This window comes from Numida meleagris, chromosome 4 (genome assembly GCF_002078875.1).
Source record: "Numida meleagris isolate 19003 breed g44 Domestic line chromosome 4, NumMel1.0, whole genome shotgun sequence".
Taxonomy (NCBI): Eukaryota; Metazoa; Chordata; class Aves; order Galliformes; family Numididae; genus Numida; species Numida meleagris.
Window position 1 is genome coordinate 80,917,799 of NC_034412.1, and position 17,698 is coordinate 80,935,496.

Sequence of the window (17,698 nt, forward strand, 5' to 3'; positions counted from 1 at the left end):
AGAGAAACACAGTGACATTTGGGAAGAACTATTAAAGACTAAGCAGTGATGGCTCAACTTTAAACAGTTCTTCAATGTAAATAGCTCATCTACCATCAGCTCTCCTCTGCACTGAATCTGGGCGCTGACAAAACAGCCTATCAGTCAGATATTCAGAGATTTTGCAGCTACAGATTTTTTTTCCAGGAAGAAAACTTAGAAGCAAGCCATCCATTTAACAAACAGAGCATTGTCCTTCATGGAGTGAATGACATAACTGCAAGCCACGGGCTAAAAGATAGTAAAAGCATAAGACTGAAGAAATAAAATATTATCCCACTGCTTCTGGTAATTGTATCATGCAGCTTGATTTTTTTTTTTTTTTATATTGCTGCCAATGCAATGCTATCTGCTATGAACTTTCCAGTACCAGATATATGTGCACAATATCTTGGAGAGCTAAAGCTAGTAGTGAGCAAGTTAATTCCACTTGAATTGATAATGTTATATCATTGCCTGTACCAGAGAGAGTTTTGGCAATTCAGCATGGCACAACATTAGGATGTAGAGTATGTATGTGAAGTGATATTCCATATTGGCCATCAGTCATCAAAAGTCCTTGGTAGTTCTTGGCTGCTGACAGAATCGTCCTTTATTGCTGAATGCCTCCATACAGAATTTTTAAGTGGGCTGGGCCACTCAGGAGTTTGTCACTGTCACAATGTTATGACCCAACGCTGCATGTGCAGGTAGCAAGGCGTTGATCCACAGCTTTAAATTTGCACACTTCAGTAGAAAAATTGGCAGAAGCCCTCTCATGTAAAACTATGCTCTATTTATCTATATCTCTGCATGTCCTGCCGTTCCACGCTCCTGGATTACGTACCTTCCTAGAGAACAGGTGGAAAACCAATGAGCCATCATGGAAAAACGTCAGAACTTAAAAAAAGAGAAGGATATATATCAGGGTTGTTTCAAAAATAATGCTTCCTATTTTATTATGTTTAACCACAATGTCAGAGGTGGATGTTGGTGTTATGACAGTAGAGGTTGAACCTTCCCATCAATATTCTATTACATTTTGTTGCTGTGCAACAGATGGCAGTAGAAGGGCAGTCTGACAGAATAGCATCTGACATGGAAGAGTGGATGAAGCAAAGGTATGTCACTGAATTCCTCTATGTGGAAAAAATGGCACCCATTGACATTCATCAATGCTTGCTGAACATTCATGTAGACCAAAGAGCAGATGTGAGCACAGTGAAGCAGTGGGTGGTACATTCCAGCAGTGGCGGCAGCAGCATGAAAGATGAGCCATATTCAGGATGGCCACACAGATTTGTATGAGTGCAGCATGCAGACTCTTGTTCATCACTGGCAAAAATACATACCTAATGGTGGTGACTATGTTGAAAAGTATTGTTTTGTAGCTGAGAATTTGTTCTAGCAAATACTGTTATTATGCACTTTGCATCTGTTGTAGTTTCTGTGGAAACAAATAGGAGGCATTACTTTTGGAGCAACCTACATCCATAAAAACCAACAAAAAAATACAGTATGTATAGATAGACATGAGAAAGATCCCTCGAGAATGAAACTTTTTTGTTTCACCCCTTCATTGTTGTTCCAGGAAGAGCTGTCTTAAATTTTCCAGAAATCCAGTTTCAAGAAATTTGTAGAAACTGCCTACTGGCAAAGTTGCTTCATACAATTTTGTGAGGAAAATACCTGCTATGGCTAATCAGATTGTCTGCAATTGGTTAGGATGATGTCAGAATGATTTTAAACTAAACTTGTTAACATTTTTAAAACAGAAGGTCCACCAGTCTTAGACACAGGGGAAAGCAGTGCAATTTCCCTGTTCAAGTCACAAATCTATAGGCTAATTCTTCACAGAGCTGAATATGCAAAATCATGCACATATCGTCTTCATTGCACATACTAAGTTCTGTTGTTCTGTTTTAAAACCAGTATGACCCATTTTTTCCACTATGTACACTTTGAAAGCCCAACAACATATTTGCCTGACTTTGGAACAGTATCCAGGTGTCCATAGGAATGCAAATGTGGAGGTTGAATGCGACTCTCCTGAAAATCTGGGTTTAGAACCTGTCTGTTTTGATGCTTCCTCCATGATGCTGCCACTGTGCCCCCAGAGGGAGAGGTGGGGGCTCCAGTCACAGCACACGGGGTGAAAAAACAGCTGAGATGTCTGAGGTCCTACTGGAATGATGCAGCTTTGTCCTTAACAGTCTGACTGATCTCCATGGAAATCACTCACCAGGTTCAATGAAATTTGATGGAAAAAATAACATTTTTGAGAATTCATGGCTGAATAAGTGGTTTATATTGGTATTGCAACTGATGGAAAGCCTGAAAAGTCCAACTATTATATTAGACATCAGAGAATACATTCATAGGAGAGATATTATGAGTGCTAATACTTGGAAAATGCTTCAAGCAAGATATATGAAACCACAAAAAAAGTAAAAATCAAAATTCTCATATACACTTGGTTTTAAAAATTTGAATGTTGTATAACTGCTTTTTTTTTCACTTCTTTGAAGATTGTTTTGCAGAAACACTAATAACCCAGAAAAATATTATTTGGCATTTATTTAAACCTTTTAGATATTTACATTTTTGTTTATTTTAACACATGCCTAGAAGAAGGTAGAAAGGATTCAGTTCAGATTGATTTTATACTGGGGATATACTGACTAAACCCAGTGATTTCATCATTTATGATGTATATTAAGTCCTGTTAAGTCCCACATTTTGTTTTCAGAATTAGCCAGAAATAGTGAAACTAGGTTTTATAGCAGTGAAACTGTATCTTTCATTTTCTTTTCTTATAGAAATGCTGTTTCTAATGTCACTGACTATGACTAATGACATTGACTATGACTTTAGCAAATATGCTGGAAAAGCTTCTTCCACCAGTCAGGATTAAGAAATCCCATTATACTAGTGCATTTACATAAAATCCACTTCTCTATATCAGCAATATGGAACTATCTACTATTAAGCAGCAGCACAGTATGAGAGACAGTAGCTGATATTACTTTTCAAAAGATTTGTGCTATGCCATTATGGTGTAAATATTTTTTCCTTTTGCAAGATATACCATCCATTGTACTCTTCATTTTTATCCTGAAAAATATTAGTGAATACTACTGCTTGCACCTGGAAAATGAGATAAGTAGCAGAGCAGTACTTTAATTTGACAAAGTAATCCAAGTACCTATTTGGAGTTCAGTAAATACAGGTTATTTTTCAGACAACTTATGCTTTATACATATTTTTTAGTCTTCCAAACAGTGTTACAGATGTGCAGTTATGTCTGAGGATGATGTTATTCTGGAAATATCACAAAACATGTACCTGATCCTGAATCTAAACTAATAGAATCAAAAGAAAATCAAAATTCAATATAAATGTTTAACATAGCTGCCTCTTGTTTGACTTAAACATACAAATAAAAAAAAAAAAGATTAAAGGATACGGCAGTTTTAATGGGGCAGCACTGACCTTTTTTTATCACCCCAGAGGTTCTCTACTTAGCAAAGAAGTCACACAAATGAATACGGTATCTCTTTCAATTTAGTATCTTTAATCTTTCCCCGTATTTTAGCTTTGCTCAGAGAAAGCTAAACATTCACACAGTGCAGACAGAATCATGTACATTTTTCATCTTCTGATTAAATACTAAAGAATTTTATAAACATCACACAAGAAAAAAAGTGGAGTTTATGGGTAAGCAAGTCTGTTTTTCTATCCATTTCCTCTGTATCTCTTAATTGCCTTTTTCAAATCAAACTGGTGAACAGATCTAGTAATGGTTGCTGTTTTAAAGCTTTTGGCTGTGAAGTGATCAGTTTCCAGTAGGAGGCAATAAGTAACGATGTGCAGATGGGAAGGCTGGCTGAATGCACATACCGAGCTCTTTACAGTCTGGCTCTTTACATTCCCATGGAGGCCTGTGGAAAAGTAGTAGGTGTTTGTGTAATTAAAGGACTGTATCATGATCAGATTGACACAGACTGGNGGGGGGGCAAGGGGGAGGAAGGCAATCTATTATTTTCTAGCCTTTGAAAAGCAGATGTTGCAAATTACCATTCTGTTAGCAGAATGCATAGAGCACTTTATTAACTGTATTTAAAATACAGCCACTTGTGGTGCTGATTCCCACATCACTTTCCACTCCTTGTCTAAGCCAAGGCAAGAACTTGTAGCAACAGAAAGCTGTTACCTTTTATGTGGACTATTACTACAGCTTGTCATTGGTTCCAGTCATTTGTTTTCTTGCCAAAGACTGAGGAACTTTATGTTGAGTTCCAAGTTCTGCAGCAGAGTGTGCTCTACTGATTATAAATTATTTTTATACTCAGCTTCTGGCCTGAATTCCTGATCTTAGTGCCTGTTGGTTTTTTTGAAACAACCTTTGGCAGCAGTTGGAAAATGGAAGGGAATGTTTTGCTTGGCCTCTGAACTCCAGAATGGGGCCTGTTCAGACTCTGCAGGAATGGCCCAGTCCAGGTAATTCACAGAAGCTGCGAAGGACTAAAGCGTTCTCAAAGTGGACTGAATCTGGCAAATTGAATAGCCAAACTCTAACAAGTTCTCCGCTGGGCTTATGCAAAGGGTTTTTCTTCCAGGGCTTATATTGGGTCCAAATTTTAATGAATCATGCCAGATATGGCAAGAAACTAATTCAAATGCTAACACACATTTGGCATTTCTGTCAAAATGTCAATTTGTTCCTTCAGTGTCTGTAGATGCTAAAGATATTTTGCTTTCTCCTTGCAAAAATCTTATGTTTCAAACATCTCTGAGCCAACCAGGGCAAATTTGAGTCCAGAAAGAGAAAGAAAAGAGAGAAGAGAAACAATTGTGTTCCAGAGCTATGAGGAGTAGATGTGAGCTAGAGGAGTTAGCTGAAATATTTACAAGAGAAGAATCAAGTTCTTACTTTGCATCAGTCAGGTTAGAACATTAACTATATGGGTGCCCTAAGCAGCATGTGTTGCTTAACCTACATTGAAATTATTCCCCTCCTTTTTTTTCTTTTTTTTTGGCACTCTGAATATCTTACTGACAAAAAACTGCATTACAGTACTACATTCTCACAAAATATCTCAGTTCTAGCGGTTCCAACAATAAAAGTAAATAAATAAGAAGTCATAATCATCACTACTTTTTAAAACCTTTCTTTCTATTTTCACTGTTTTCTTCCTTTTGAACATACTATTGTGGAATTCCTTAGAGTGCAGTCAAATGTAAATTCAATTATGGTTCTAACAAATACATTACAAAAAAAATCCCATTTCAGACTCTTTATGGATAGAAACAGCTTCTGTGATCAAAATCAGCACAAGCTTTCCATTAAAGCCATTGGAAGTTAGACCAGGTCTTAGTTTTCACACACAAAAAAAATTTATTTAGTCAATCATCTGAATGAAAGGAGAAGAAAATATGACACATGGATGGTACCATTTTATTTTTCCTCCAGCAAAACATCTTCCTTTTCGTAACTGTAACTGATGTTTTAAAAGCTACTTTCTCAGACTTCTTTTAACATGGCTGCACTGCCACTATTGCAATAGGATATTAAATGGTTATTGCAAAAAAGGATTGGAATTTTCACTCTCTCCATCCCAATCAAGATTAACCAAATCCTAGCTAACATATGCTATAGATAAGAATTCTAAGGGTTTTCTAAAGACTGTAGGTTATGTATACTCAAAATATCTGTATTTCTCTTGCAGTTATAGCATAGAATCTTGGACTGATGCCTAGAACAGACCCAAGATGTGTATCTCAGCATGCTCTGTCATGTGCTGTTGGTTATAAAGCTTGCAACTGTTATACAGCTAGAGCAGTGCCTTAAGCATACCTTTGCCTTTCAAGGAGAAGGTTCAAACAAAACAAAACTTTTGTCCTCCCAGAAAAGTTTGGTGAGAATGTCAGCATGGCAAAGCAAGCTGGGAATATTTTCTTAAGAGAAGTTACTGTGATTATTATAACTTTTATTTATGGAAATGTCTAGCTATTTGCACGGGATGCTTTACAGCAGACATTCATTTATCTAGGCATTGTTTTTTTCTCACCCCTAAATTTGTTTTTTTTTTTATTAAAAAGGGGTGAAAAGTTCATTTATGAACTTTTTCTTGCAATTCTTTTTTCTTACATGTGCTGAGTTTTCTAATGAGAAGAGTTCCCAGATGGAACAGCAAATTGAGAGCAAAATAAGTAGAGAATAACAGTATCAAGTGTTCAAGACAAAGAATCCATAGGAAAAAAAAACCAAAACCAAAAACCCACACAACTGATACCAATTGTCCACAATCCAGTAAACAGATTCCAGTGCAAAAAGACTCCAGTGCCGTTATGGTTAGATCTTCTTTCTCTGTCCCTGGGAAGATACTATGAAGGAGAAGAGAGTCCGTAGAGGAAAGATAAATGATTTCTTAAAAGCCATAAGAAAGGTCAATATCAGGATTAGGAAGACATTTAGATCTTTCATCAGGCTAATGTCCTTTTCAGGACAGCATCTATCTATACCTTCTGCAACTACTGTAAAATTATCATCTCTCACTGAGGACATTTCTGAAGAGTTTGAAAAATGCAGAAGGATATTTTGTTCTACAATATATGATTAGAAAAAAAAAATCTAGAAGATTTTTGTTAGATTTAATTAAAGTAAGTTACTGTGCTGATTTGTCCTGGAAACCATATGTGGAAAAATGCTCAATGGAATTATGGACTCAAATAGTCCTTCAAAAACTGACATCAACAGAGCTTTATAACTCAGATGTTAAAGTGTCAGAAAAAAAGACTTCAAATTCAAAATCACATATCTCAGCTCTGCCGTTCTGAACATTTTGTATACAGTAACTTGTACGTACAGTTGAGTGGATGCTGAAACGTATCTTTTCATTCATAACTTTGCAATGGCAAGTTTCCTGTACTAGATTTACTTTGCATTTTAAGTTAAAAAGTTGAATGATTGCCTATTAAAGTAAATACCACAATATCTCAGCCCCTGTGGAGAAGTAAATCTTAAATGTTTGTGTTCACTATACAACCAGTTCAAACACGCTGTAAATGATGTTTGAGATTACCTTTTTATCATTCAAATTTCTCCTGTGAATCTGTCAGAGAAAGAGGTGATTTTATGAAATAAATAATTAGAATTCCTCTTAAAGCAAGTTGTGATTACAGTCTCATAAGAGGATGGATATGTATTTGACAGTAGAACTGGAATTTTAAAAGATGTGGCAAATCTATCTACAAACGATAGCTTTTTCATTGGAAGGCATCATAAAATTGCTATACTTTTCTGTTGTGGTTTATCTCTGCTTTTGTCCACATATCACTTTAAAATTTATCCTTTTAGCAATCATTAAAACTTGAATACGAACTCTTCTCAAACTGTGTTAGTGTACATATAGAGTAGATATTAATCACTGTGATAAATGAAGGGAAGTTTCTGTTGAAAGCTGGGAATAGACTGAAAGATTGTTGGCTACTTGAGCCTAATTCAGGGAAATCTATGGAGTAAAGCTGTTACCCTGCTCACAGCAACTAACACCTGCAACCTCCCATGAGTTCACTCACGCCCCTCACTTTTTTAGGCAAAACGTCTCTTTATAATACTTGGACTTACTTTGACCATTGTGGAGTCTCTCCTAGGCGCTAGTTTCCTAAGTGAAGTCACTGTATCATTTAGTGAGATAGATGCTTGCATGTACTTATTCTGAAACATGAATCTCTCCAAGGGGAGAAGAAATAATTCAGGTTTCCAAATACTGGCAATCTCATAATTTTCATTAATTTTTTAAAGTTCTACTCCTTTCCACACACAGTCAGCATCACTGAAAAATAAAAATAGTTTGAGTAATCTGTATAACTCTACCAAATAGGAATAGACTGTTAATACAGCACTGAAAAGGATGCCTATACTAAATGCTTGCCAAGCTAAATTTCTAAGTTTTCAGCAATAGGTGTTGCTTAAAACTCCAGAAGAAAAAATGACCACAAAGCATCACATGATAAAAAAAAAAAAAGGCAAACTTACGCGACTGTGTTTTGCTGAAATGTAAAACAGTAACTGAACTTTGGCCAGTGATCACATCTGACAACTTTCAGCTATGAAGGTGAAAACTTGACAAAGTTATTTATAACTGAAAAGGACAGAAAGAAAACATTAAGAAAATTATAGATGTCACTATACTCTCCATCTGAAATACCATTGCTAGTACTTTTGCAGCATAGCACAGACAGCAGAGCAAGGTGATCTATGAAGCAACAATCTGTTATCAACAAAGGGGAAAACACTAGAAAGACTGCAGATGAGATCATGGATCATTCAGAAGACTACCCACTGAAAAAACGAAAAAGAGAAAAATAAAATCCTGCTTAGCTAACTTCAGTGCTTTACTGAATTGACTTTTGAACCACTAAGTCATCAGTCTCCAAATATCCAGCTTCACTAGCCAGTTACTCAGGAGAACCTGACATGATAAATGATCTGAAAGTTTTCAGTTGTTTTTATTGATCAAATATATACACAAAACACAACCGTCAGCTGCTCTGAGTTCATTACTGATGAAACGATGTTTAAAATAATTAATGAATAATTGGTTGAATGTGGAAGAAAAAAGCCTAAGTGAAATAAAAGAGTAAAGATGTTTACGGCTCAATTAATAATTTGTTTTATAATTGATTTTTGAATCATTTGACTGGCAAAAGAAAGGTGTGAACCTTAATTACAATCTTGCCACATTTACTCATTTTTTTAAGTATTTCTGAAGTGAAGAAAGCAGAATCTCTGTGCCTGTCAAGTTCTTCTCCAACTATTGGTGATATAAATAAATCTCAGACAATGCCAGTTATTACAAAATTTAATGGTTGATTACTTTTTGTACAAAAAGGCACAGGAGCAAATGCTGTGCTATGCTGAGGTAGGGCTTGGATGCACAAAGGAATTATTGTAAACTAATGAGCTTCCAGGTGTCAGCTGAGCTTGGGTAACTAACAACATTTGTACTCTTAGCCTGAAGCAAATCTGAAGCAAAACATGCTAGATTAATCTTCAGGGAGAGCATCCGTTCTCTGTTAGCAGGACTAGCCCAAAACAAGTGTCAGGTTTGCAATGACACACCACAAAGAACAATCTGACTCCTCCTTGTATCAATTTGAGAATAAGAACAATTCCAACTTTTAATTCAGGAATTTATTTTATCTTCCACGTCAATAGAACAATCTAACACTAAGTTCTACTGCGGCTTTTCAGAGGAAGATCCTGTAAAACAAGGGCTGCTGTAAAAAAGAGACTTGGAATCAAATTCCATACTGGTTTCACTGGAAAACTGAATTTATGTCCTTCTTGGTCAGTTAAAATAACAGACTAGCTGTTAGAAAATAAAGACCTCAGCCTTTACACAGAGAGAGAGAACTTACAGTGAAAAGAATACCGTTTAAAGGAAGGGTAAAAAATGAAAGATTAGCTTACTGTAACTCTACTTTTATCTCTCATAAGTACATTTTTAAATTCTTTAAATCAAAGTTCTTCTGCTCTATGGCTGTTGCCATTATTTCTTTGGAATTTAAAGTGTCTGTTTTGTTCTGCAAGCGGATGTTAGAAATCTTGGTCTATTAAAAGATGGTGCCAATGTTAACTATTATACAAAGGATTAAATCTTAAATAAGTAGTATTAAAAAGTGACTCTATAAACTTTTATGTTATTGGTACTTCCAAGGTTTTGCAAAGAAAAGAAGACCAATATGAGGGATTAATAGTTAAGGTTATGCAAAATCCATTTAATCAGCATGGCTAATTTTAGCTTAAAGTAAAGCTTCTGGCAACTACGTGCATTTTGCTTTGGGGCTTTCCTTTTGAAGAGAGTGATGAATACATTTTTGAGGTAAATTTATCTTAACTGAGACTCTACCTAATGCTCTTTAGTTGCTGAAAAGGTGCTTTTAATACCATTTGCATGTAGGAGAGGAAGGAGGTCTTCAGCTGTGCATCTGTAAGACCCTAAAATAAGCATTTTATTTTCACATTTGTATAATATACTGCTTGACTGTACATTAGGTGAGGTTCATAAACAATACAGTCATCAACATGGGCATTGATTATAAAGACAGAATTGTTCCTCTGGTATTGTATACCCTATTTAGAAAAGAGACTAGGAAAATTGGAGCTCACTCTAAAGGTAAGAATACAATGACTTGCCAGACTATCTAGAGCACAAATGCTGAGAATAAGGGTGTTTCACTGACAAATGCTACCTAAGCAAGGCAGGTGTACAGAGTGTCAGCTCAAGCACCCCAGGCATTTTAAGCTAGAAATACAAACTTGCTAAGACTTACACCTCTTCGACCCAGCTCCAAAGTCACAAAGGATTAGATCATTCAATGGGAAGTGGAAAAGATACAGTTATGCTCTAAGTCAAAATAAAATGATGACCAGCGAGGGTCAGATAAAATCTGGTTCCATCTCACATTGGTGGGGTAAGGTTTGGGGAAAGCAAGGGTCAGGTGTTTGGTGAATGCAGCTTTCTTAAAACTAGGAAAATCTCGAGGGATAATATACCTCTACACTAGAAAAATTAAGGACAGTGGTTACCATTCCATAGTGGATTATGAATGACTTCCAGCGGCAAAAGCAAGGTTAGCTTGGTAAAATAAGACAACTGATTTACAATGACATTATTGCAATTGGAGGCCTGGGTGAAATTTGGGTGTATATCTTCGTTAGCTCATTGCTATTATTTACACAAACAAAGTAACGCTATGCTAAAATGCATGTCTAGATCCTAGTGTACTAGCATAGGATAACTTGTTACAAGTGGAAGTCCTTTTAGGCACCTTTAGTACAACTTTTTTTTCTTTGTGATGTGAATAAATTAATTGTAATTTATGCAGCTTTGCCTCTCTATGCCTGCTGTCAAGCCCTGAGAATGTAATCCCAACTTCCCGTGTCTCTTAGGGTTTTCACTATTATTTTTTCACTGAAATCTGTTTAAAAGCTAGGAGCATAAAGGGTGATGTACTAGATTGGAGTCAATGAATCCACCTATGCAAGTGTGTCTGGGAAGTGTTTCAGAAGACACCTCAGACGAAGACATGAATTCCCCCTGGAGCTAATGAACTTTCTCTTGGTCTATACACTTGGTTGAAGAAGGCTGAGGCCCTGCAGAGTCTCTTCATCCTGAGCGGAATTAGGAAAAGTCAATAACTGAATCAGAAGCCACTTGAAGGAAACAGAGAATCTCAACAGCAAGTAAGGAGTAATATTCTTCCTTCCTGCACTAGATTTATTCTGTAATGAAGGCTGTGACTAGCTCTGTGTACTTACAGAGGTTAGGGTTCCAGCTAACTAGTTTAAGTGCTGTTAGTTGTGATACTGTGCTAGCAATTAAGCTTAGCAATCTACTAGGAATTTGCACAAATACTAAGATGGCAAGCCTGCACTAGTCATGGTGTTGACTGTTCGGCCATGAGTTTTTGATTTTGGGGTTTTTTTTTTGAATGCAGCATAGAAGTTTTGAGAGTCTTGCATTACTTGGATAATATGTATGTACATATATCCCACAAGAGGATTAGATTATATCTATATTAGAAAGACCTGCTTACAGAATGCAAATACAAATTAGATTGACTATATTCAATGAAACTGAGGTAATATGTATTGTACTATCTCACTTTGCTAAATATCATCCAGTAATAAAATTCTGCCTGTTTAAAATCTTCCTGTTCCTGTCACCTAGTCTCAGTTACAGTCTTTGATTTTTGGTTTAGAACACTGTTAAAAGGATCACTGTATGGTACTCTTTACTACAACACCCCAGAAGAATCTGTATTTCTTTGATGGAAAAAAATGTTAGTGAAGATTTGTGAGAGATATGTCTTTGAATACAAATTTTGATAATAGTTCACTTAAAAATCTTCAGGTTTTGGAGTCTCTGTTTCTCACTGTAGACTAGCATTTAGAGAATAGTAATTACGAGTATAGAGAACTTCTAATTCTTACACTGTTGTAATCTTTTTTTTGGAGGGGGGAAGGATTCATAAAGGATATACCTACAATTATCTTAACATTTGTTATCTTGTTTTATATACTTACATATGTACACGTGCCAAATGCATTTCTATGGGGTAGATCTGAAAAACAATTTAAAATTCTTAGAGAACTCTCTATGTGTGTTTGTACATATATGCATACAAGTACTAAAGTTTCTCATTTAAAAATAGGAAAAAACTACCCTTCCAAATCTTCTTGGAAACATTCCTTAAAAAGTATTTCAAGCAATACGCTCTGGCCAGACCTCCGTAAATGAGATGCTGCATGGCTCTTATAAGTGAAAATAATGTTACTTATGAGTAAATCTGTCTTGCTGTAACAAATGATTTTAATTCTAGAGTAGAAAGTCAAGTATTTACGCCCATTATAACTTACAAGGAAGAATGTTAAACTTTAGATATTGTGTAAACCTTTGGACTCTTCACTGCATTTGTTACTTCAAAACGCCAGTGTTTAGAACAAGCTGGTAATTAGCTGGCATCTAAGAATGGGGATATTTGATAGGGTGCAACCTTCCCTGAAGCTTTTGTAAAAGGCTCCTGACACATTGCTTTCTCAGAAGTGCACGTGGAGATTCTATGTGGCAGAGTATTCAAATGTCTTGGTAGCCTCTGACTCAGAATCTGAAGTCTTACGAAGTCTGCTGCTTGGTGAGACAAATTTAATGTATCTCATGTCTTCTATTTTCACATTGCAGCATCAACTCTAGCCATATGTGTTTCCAGTAACAGCAATTCCACAGTCATTCTTACTGTCTAGTATACTCACTGTAAACAAAATTTCCTCTTTGTAATTTCCCATTTGTTCTCAGCAAGCAGTATTTGCAACCTAATTAATGTACATATGTATCTGTAGGCTATTAAGCTTTGCTTTCATTATTTTCTATGAAATGAATATGACTATGAGTTACTGAGAAATTGAGTTATAAAGAAAAAAATCACAACTAAATAAATTCATTTTTATTATATGTTTTGGACTCTTAAATTAATTTTAAGATAACATTGTGATTGTACCAGTATGCACATTAATTATGGAGGGGGACAGAGTTACCTTATTTTTTGTATCTTTACATGCCATAATTCTACTGAAGAAACCCAATGCAGTATTCTTCTACAATTTTAAATATAAGCATCCAATCTTGTAACCCCAATCTATTTAATGATATTTTATCCTTGCCCTTTAGAAAAAAATAATTATTCAAGTCATCTGCTACTTTGCTGAAATTAGAAGGCACAGTGCTTATGAGTGCAAAGCCATTCCTGATGAAGTCAGAAGCAATTTTACATTTACTTTAATGCAACATGGGCTATATTAAGGGTGCAGAAATTACTGTGACAAAATCATTACTGACTAGCATTTTATTGTTGCCTGTATCTTATTGGTTCTATTCATTATATATTAAAATAAGCACTACTGCAGTCTGTATGGACAGACATAGACTCAACTGTTCAACGCTTAACGGCATTTGCTTTTTCTTGTATAAAATATTTTGTTTATTGCATCTCCTTATTCTCTGTGCTCTGGATTTCTATCTTCTACAACTGCTTTCCCCTTTCAACACTGTATTTTTACTCTAATATCTAAAATGCATTTGTTATCTTTTATTATCAGATTTGATCCGTGCACACTGCTCATGTTTGTGCTACCTTTGTTACTTGGGAATATTGTCTCATAAGAATCTGGAAAACTACCTGACAGTCCTTCTTTTAAGCTTCTAAAAAAAAACTATTTTCCTCTAATAGCGATGAAAAATCTTGACAATGGTGAGGAAGCTGATGTGCTTGATACAAATGTTATCTATAAGGCTTACAAATAAAATCTCATTGATATCTCCCTTCTCTATCAGCTGTTGTCTCTTGGTCTCTTGTCACATCGCAGCTTTTGGGATAAGAACAAGTTTTTTTCTGTTTTCCAAAATATTCTCTGAGGTGGCAAAATGAGTAGATGGCCATGACTGCCAATAATGTGCTTATCTGCTATGGTAAAACAAATGAACAAACATAACAATCTTTATTATCTTTTATAAAGAAAGCAGAGCAAAAGTTCTTGGAGACACAATGTCGCTAGACATCCTTTCTCACTCAGTCACAACAACAAGGCATAAACATTTCATGAATCGTGAAATTTTTAGATGAATGGACAGAAATATCAGTCAACAGAAGTAACATCAATAAATAAATTCAACATAATCCTGCAGTAATCAAAGCTCTATTTAGACATGCTTTGGAGTATTTAATATGTCTAAATAAAGAAACTCAGCTGTGTAGCAGAAAAACGATGCTGATGTAAACTATTCTGGTGCTGGCATGAAACCAAAATGGATGACATTTTTGCTGTTCTGCTTGGTTTCTTTATTTAGGTGTTTCTGCAGCTTTATAGTAGGATGATTGTGTTTGTGGGGTTTTTTTTCTCCTTTTCAAAAAATGCAAACAAAACCCCTTCACATCTAAATTGATCTACGTAGGTTGTCATATAATCTAAAATGTTTTTGATCTCTTCCTGGCTACCAGCTCAACAGTTCATAAAGTTTCTCAGTGTTTGGTTTATTTACCTGTGTATTCATTTTTTGCTGGTTCCATCTAATCTGATTTTATTTGGCTTCTTTCTGAGAATGCTATGTGCAACCACTATCAGTGTCTTATTAAGAAGTTCTGTGTCTACTACTTTACCTGTATGCATTCATTATTCTATCAAAGAAACCAATTAGTTTGGTTTCACTTCATTTGTGCTTTTTTACAAATGTGCTACCAATTTATCACTGCATTTTCCTCAAGCTGTTTATATACTGATTGCTTTTGCTTTGCTAATTCTTCTAGCTATTTGTCAGGTACTGAAGTTAAATTTAGTGGCCTATAATTCTTCATCTTTCCTCATCCCTCACTTATTCTCTTCTTTAAAATTTTAATATAATTTCAACCCCAATCCTTATGGGATTCCAGAGGCGAATAAATAAATGGAGGCAGATCTTGAACTAAGCAATAAATAAGCAGTAACATTTGAGTAATAAAATCTAGTTTTAGTAATAAATGACTTCGTTGAGCAAAGGAGAAAATTGTACTCAAACTGTGCAAGAGAAGCGGATTCCATCTTTGTCTATCAAGGCCATACCCTCTCTTGTTGCCTGCACTTTTTGTTTTCTGCAAGCATGTGTTCAGTTCAGCAAAGTAAAATGTTGACGCTGCTATTTGCTTATTATTTTTGGATCATGAATCAACTGAAATTAAAGATCACTGCTCTAGCCAAACTAGAGCTGGAGCTACAACATCGGTGTTGTAGTAGTATAGTAAGAAATAGCATGCCAAGAGCCAGAAATGATGTAATCTTTGGCTTCATGTGAGAGAAAAATTAAGTCCTATCAAGACAAAGAAAATGGGCACTGTTTTAAAAGGGCAGAGTAATATAAAATATTTGGCTCTTAAGTAGCTGAGGACTGATCCACAAAGACATTTATTACTTAAATCTCATCAGCTCTCGGGATATTGGCCTTAAACTCAATGCTCTGCCGCAAACAGCTAAACAATTTACAGGGTGGTAAATCTGTCTATATTACTCCTTTAGTTAACACAGTTTAACTCTTTTTAAACAGTCCCTGTTACCACAGACTGGACAAGATTATGAGGCTCATACTCTTTCAAGGCAGTTACTACCATTAGCTCCCTCAATAGCCAGCTTCCATGGGAATAAGCACACAGGCTGATCATGACCCTAGAGGGAACTGTGGAAGAGCTCTCATTAACACTGTTTTATTCCTGCAGCAAATATTAAGATCTATGTATTAAACCTGAAGCTAGTCACATAGCTCAACACCAACTGGCATTTAAGGAATGGGCTCTTCACAGCAATCCTTCCACCTCATGCCAGCTTCCATCCTGCTTTGTGACTTTGTCTGACAGCAACAGGTAGTTGACACATCTGGCGTGCAGTAAGAGGAGAACCTACAACATGGCATTGCAAACTTAAATGAATACAGCCCAACTGTAAGATGCTGGAAAACAGGAACTAACTGACAAACATAACAGGCCTGCACAGGAATGGCATTTCAAAACTACATATTTCATGTCTGGAAGTCTTGTGTCTCGTGAAAAGAACACACTTGTTTTTAACTCATCACTGTGACCATGAAGAATGTCATACATCTACAAAGCATTTTTTTTTTTTTTTGCAATGTTCAATTATCTTGCAGCTGAGATTCCAAGGAGAGTCTGCTAATCATAGTTCTTACTCAGAGAAGTTCACTTTAATATGTTTTTCAAAGCTGAATGAATTTCAGAGAACAGATGTAGTATTACTGTTGTGAAAGTATTCAAAGCATTATGACCTGTGCAAACTTTCAATCTGAAAAGCATAGCAAAAGTCAACATGTGATTTAATTGTTCAACAGGAAAAAATTCTAAATTAACATCTGCCATTTTCTAAGTACACCTCCTAATTGCATTTGAGCTCATTCTTTCTTGACACAAAGTTTGAACGACTGAGTTAACTTCATAGATACAATTTCTCTCAGAGCGCTGTAACACCTTACCAAATTTTTTAAAGAAATCAGTGCTATATGTTAACATTAGGATACATGTTATCTGGGTTAAGTCTTCAATAAATAATACACCTAACGTTTCCTTACAATAAGATGTTTCTAGTGTTATGAGAGACTTAGTTCTGGAAAATTCTGCAACATTTTCTTTCTAATTCAGGAAATAAATAATGGAGTATGATGTGATGGATAAGAAGTACAGGGTAACAATTTGGCTTCCTTAGGACTGCAGCACAGCAGCTTGCATGGAACTTGGCTAAGAACTTGTACAGAACATAATAACGTCATGAGCAACCTGAAGGGAATACTTTTCCAAGAGAAGCAATGAATTCTCTAGCTCTGGGTATTCTGATACATATTTTTTTTAGAGAGCTTGTATCAGACACAATTTATTGAGGTCAATACAGGCTTCAGATAGTTTCTTGTATATGTTAGACTACATGATGCAACAACTAGCATTAACTGCAGTGAATCTTGTCTTTTTTTCCAATGAAACATCTTGGTCCACAGATCAAAACTCTGATGCCAGTTATTGCTCATTGCTATGCGGTCTTTTATCAAAAAGCAAAATCTACACATTTGTTATTCAGAAGACTGAAAGGGATAAAGTTACTATTAGATCAATTCTGTGGTGATCCTGACTCACTTAGAGGAGAAAAATACTCTGTAAATTTTCAGTCTTACATCTCATTCTGAGAGATGGTCGTTTCTTAAATTCACAATATGCGTATCCCACAGTAAAATTTTGACTCAGTGACTGTAACAATGTGATGAATGTCAGCTCCTTCAGTCAAAAGGCACTAACTTTCCTAAACAAATATGTGAAATTTTGTTATCTTCAGGTACTGCTAATGACAATGAAAGGAAATGGGAGAGAATCTTTACTATCGCTGTTAGCAGAGAAGCTTAGCAGTCCATGATTCACAGCAGCAAGTAACTATTCTAAATGAAACAAATTTACTCTGTCTTTAACACTAATTTTAATGAAAAAATGTGAAACAAAGATCAGATCTGCTGGGAAAATAGGTAACCTTTTAAACTGATGTTCCCTGAGCCACAATTAATTTAGATTTAATAGGACAGTTAATGTATGTTAT

General features: G+C 35.6%; 1 protein-coding gene across 1 annotated transcript in view; it reads right to left on the reverse strand.

The window, feature by feature from the left end:
- Positions 1-7,657, reverse strand: part of LOC110398129 (cytosolic beta-glucosidase-like) — a 21,937-nt gene extending 14,280 nt beyond the window's left edge. Inside the window, 1 exon segment of the mRNA XM_021395510.1 lies at positions 7,649-7,657. Coding sequence (XP_021251185.1) covers positions 7,649-7,657 — 9 coding nt within the window.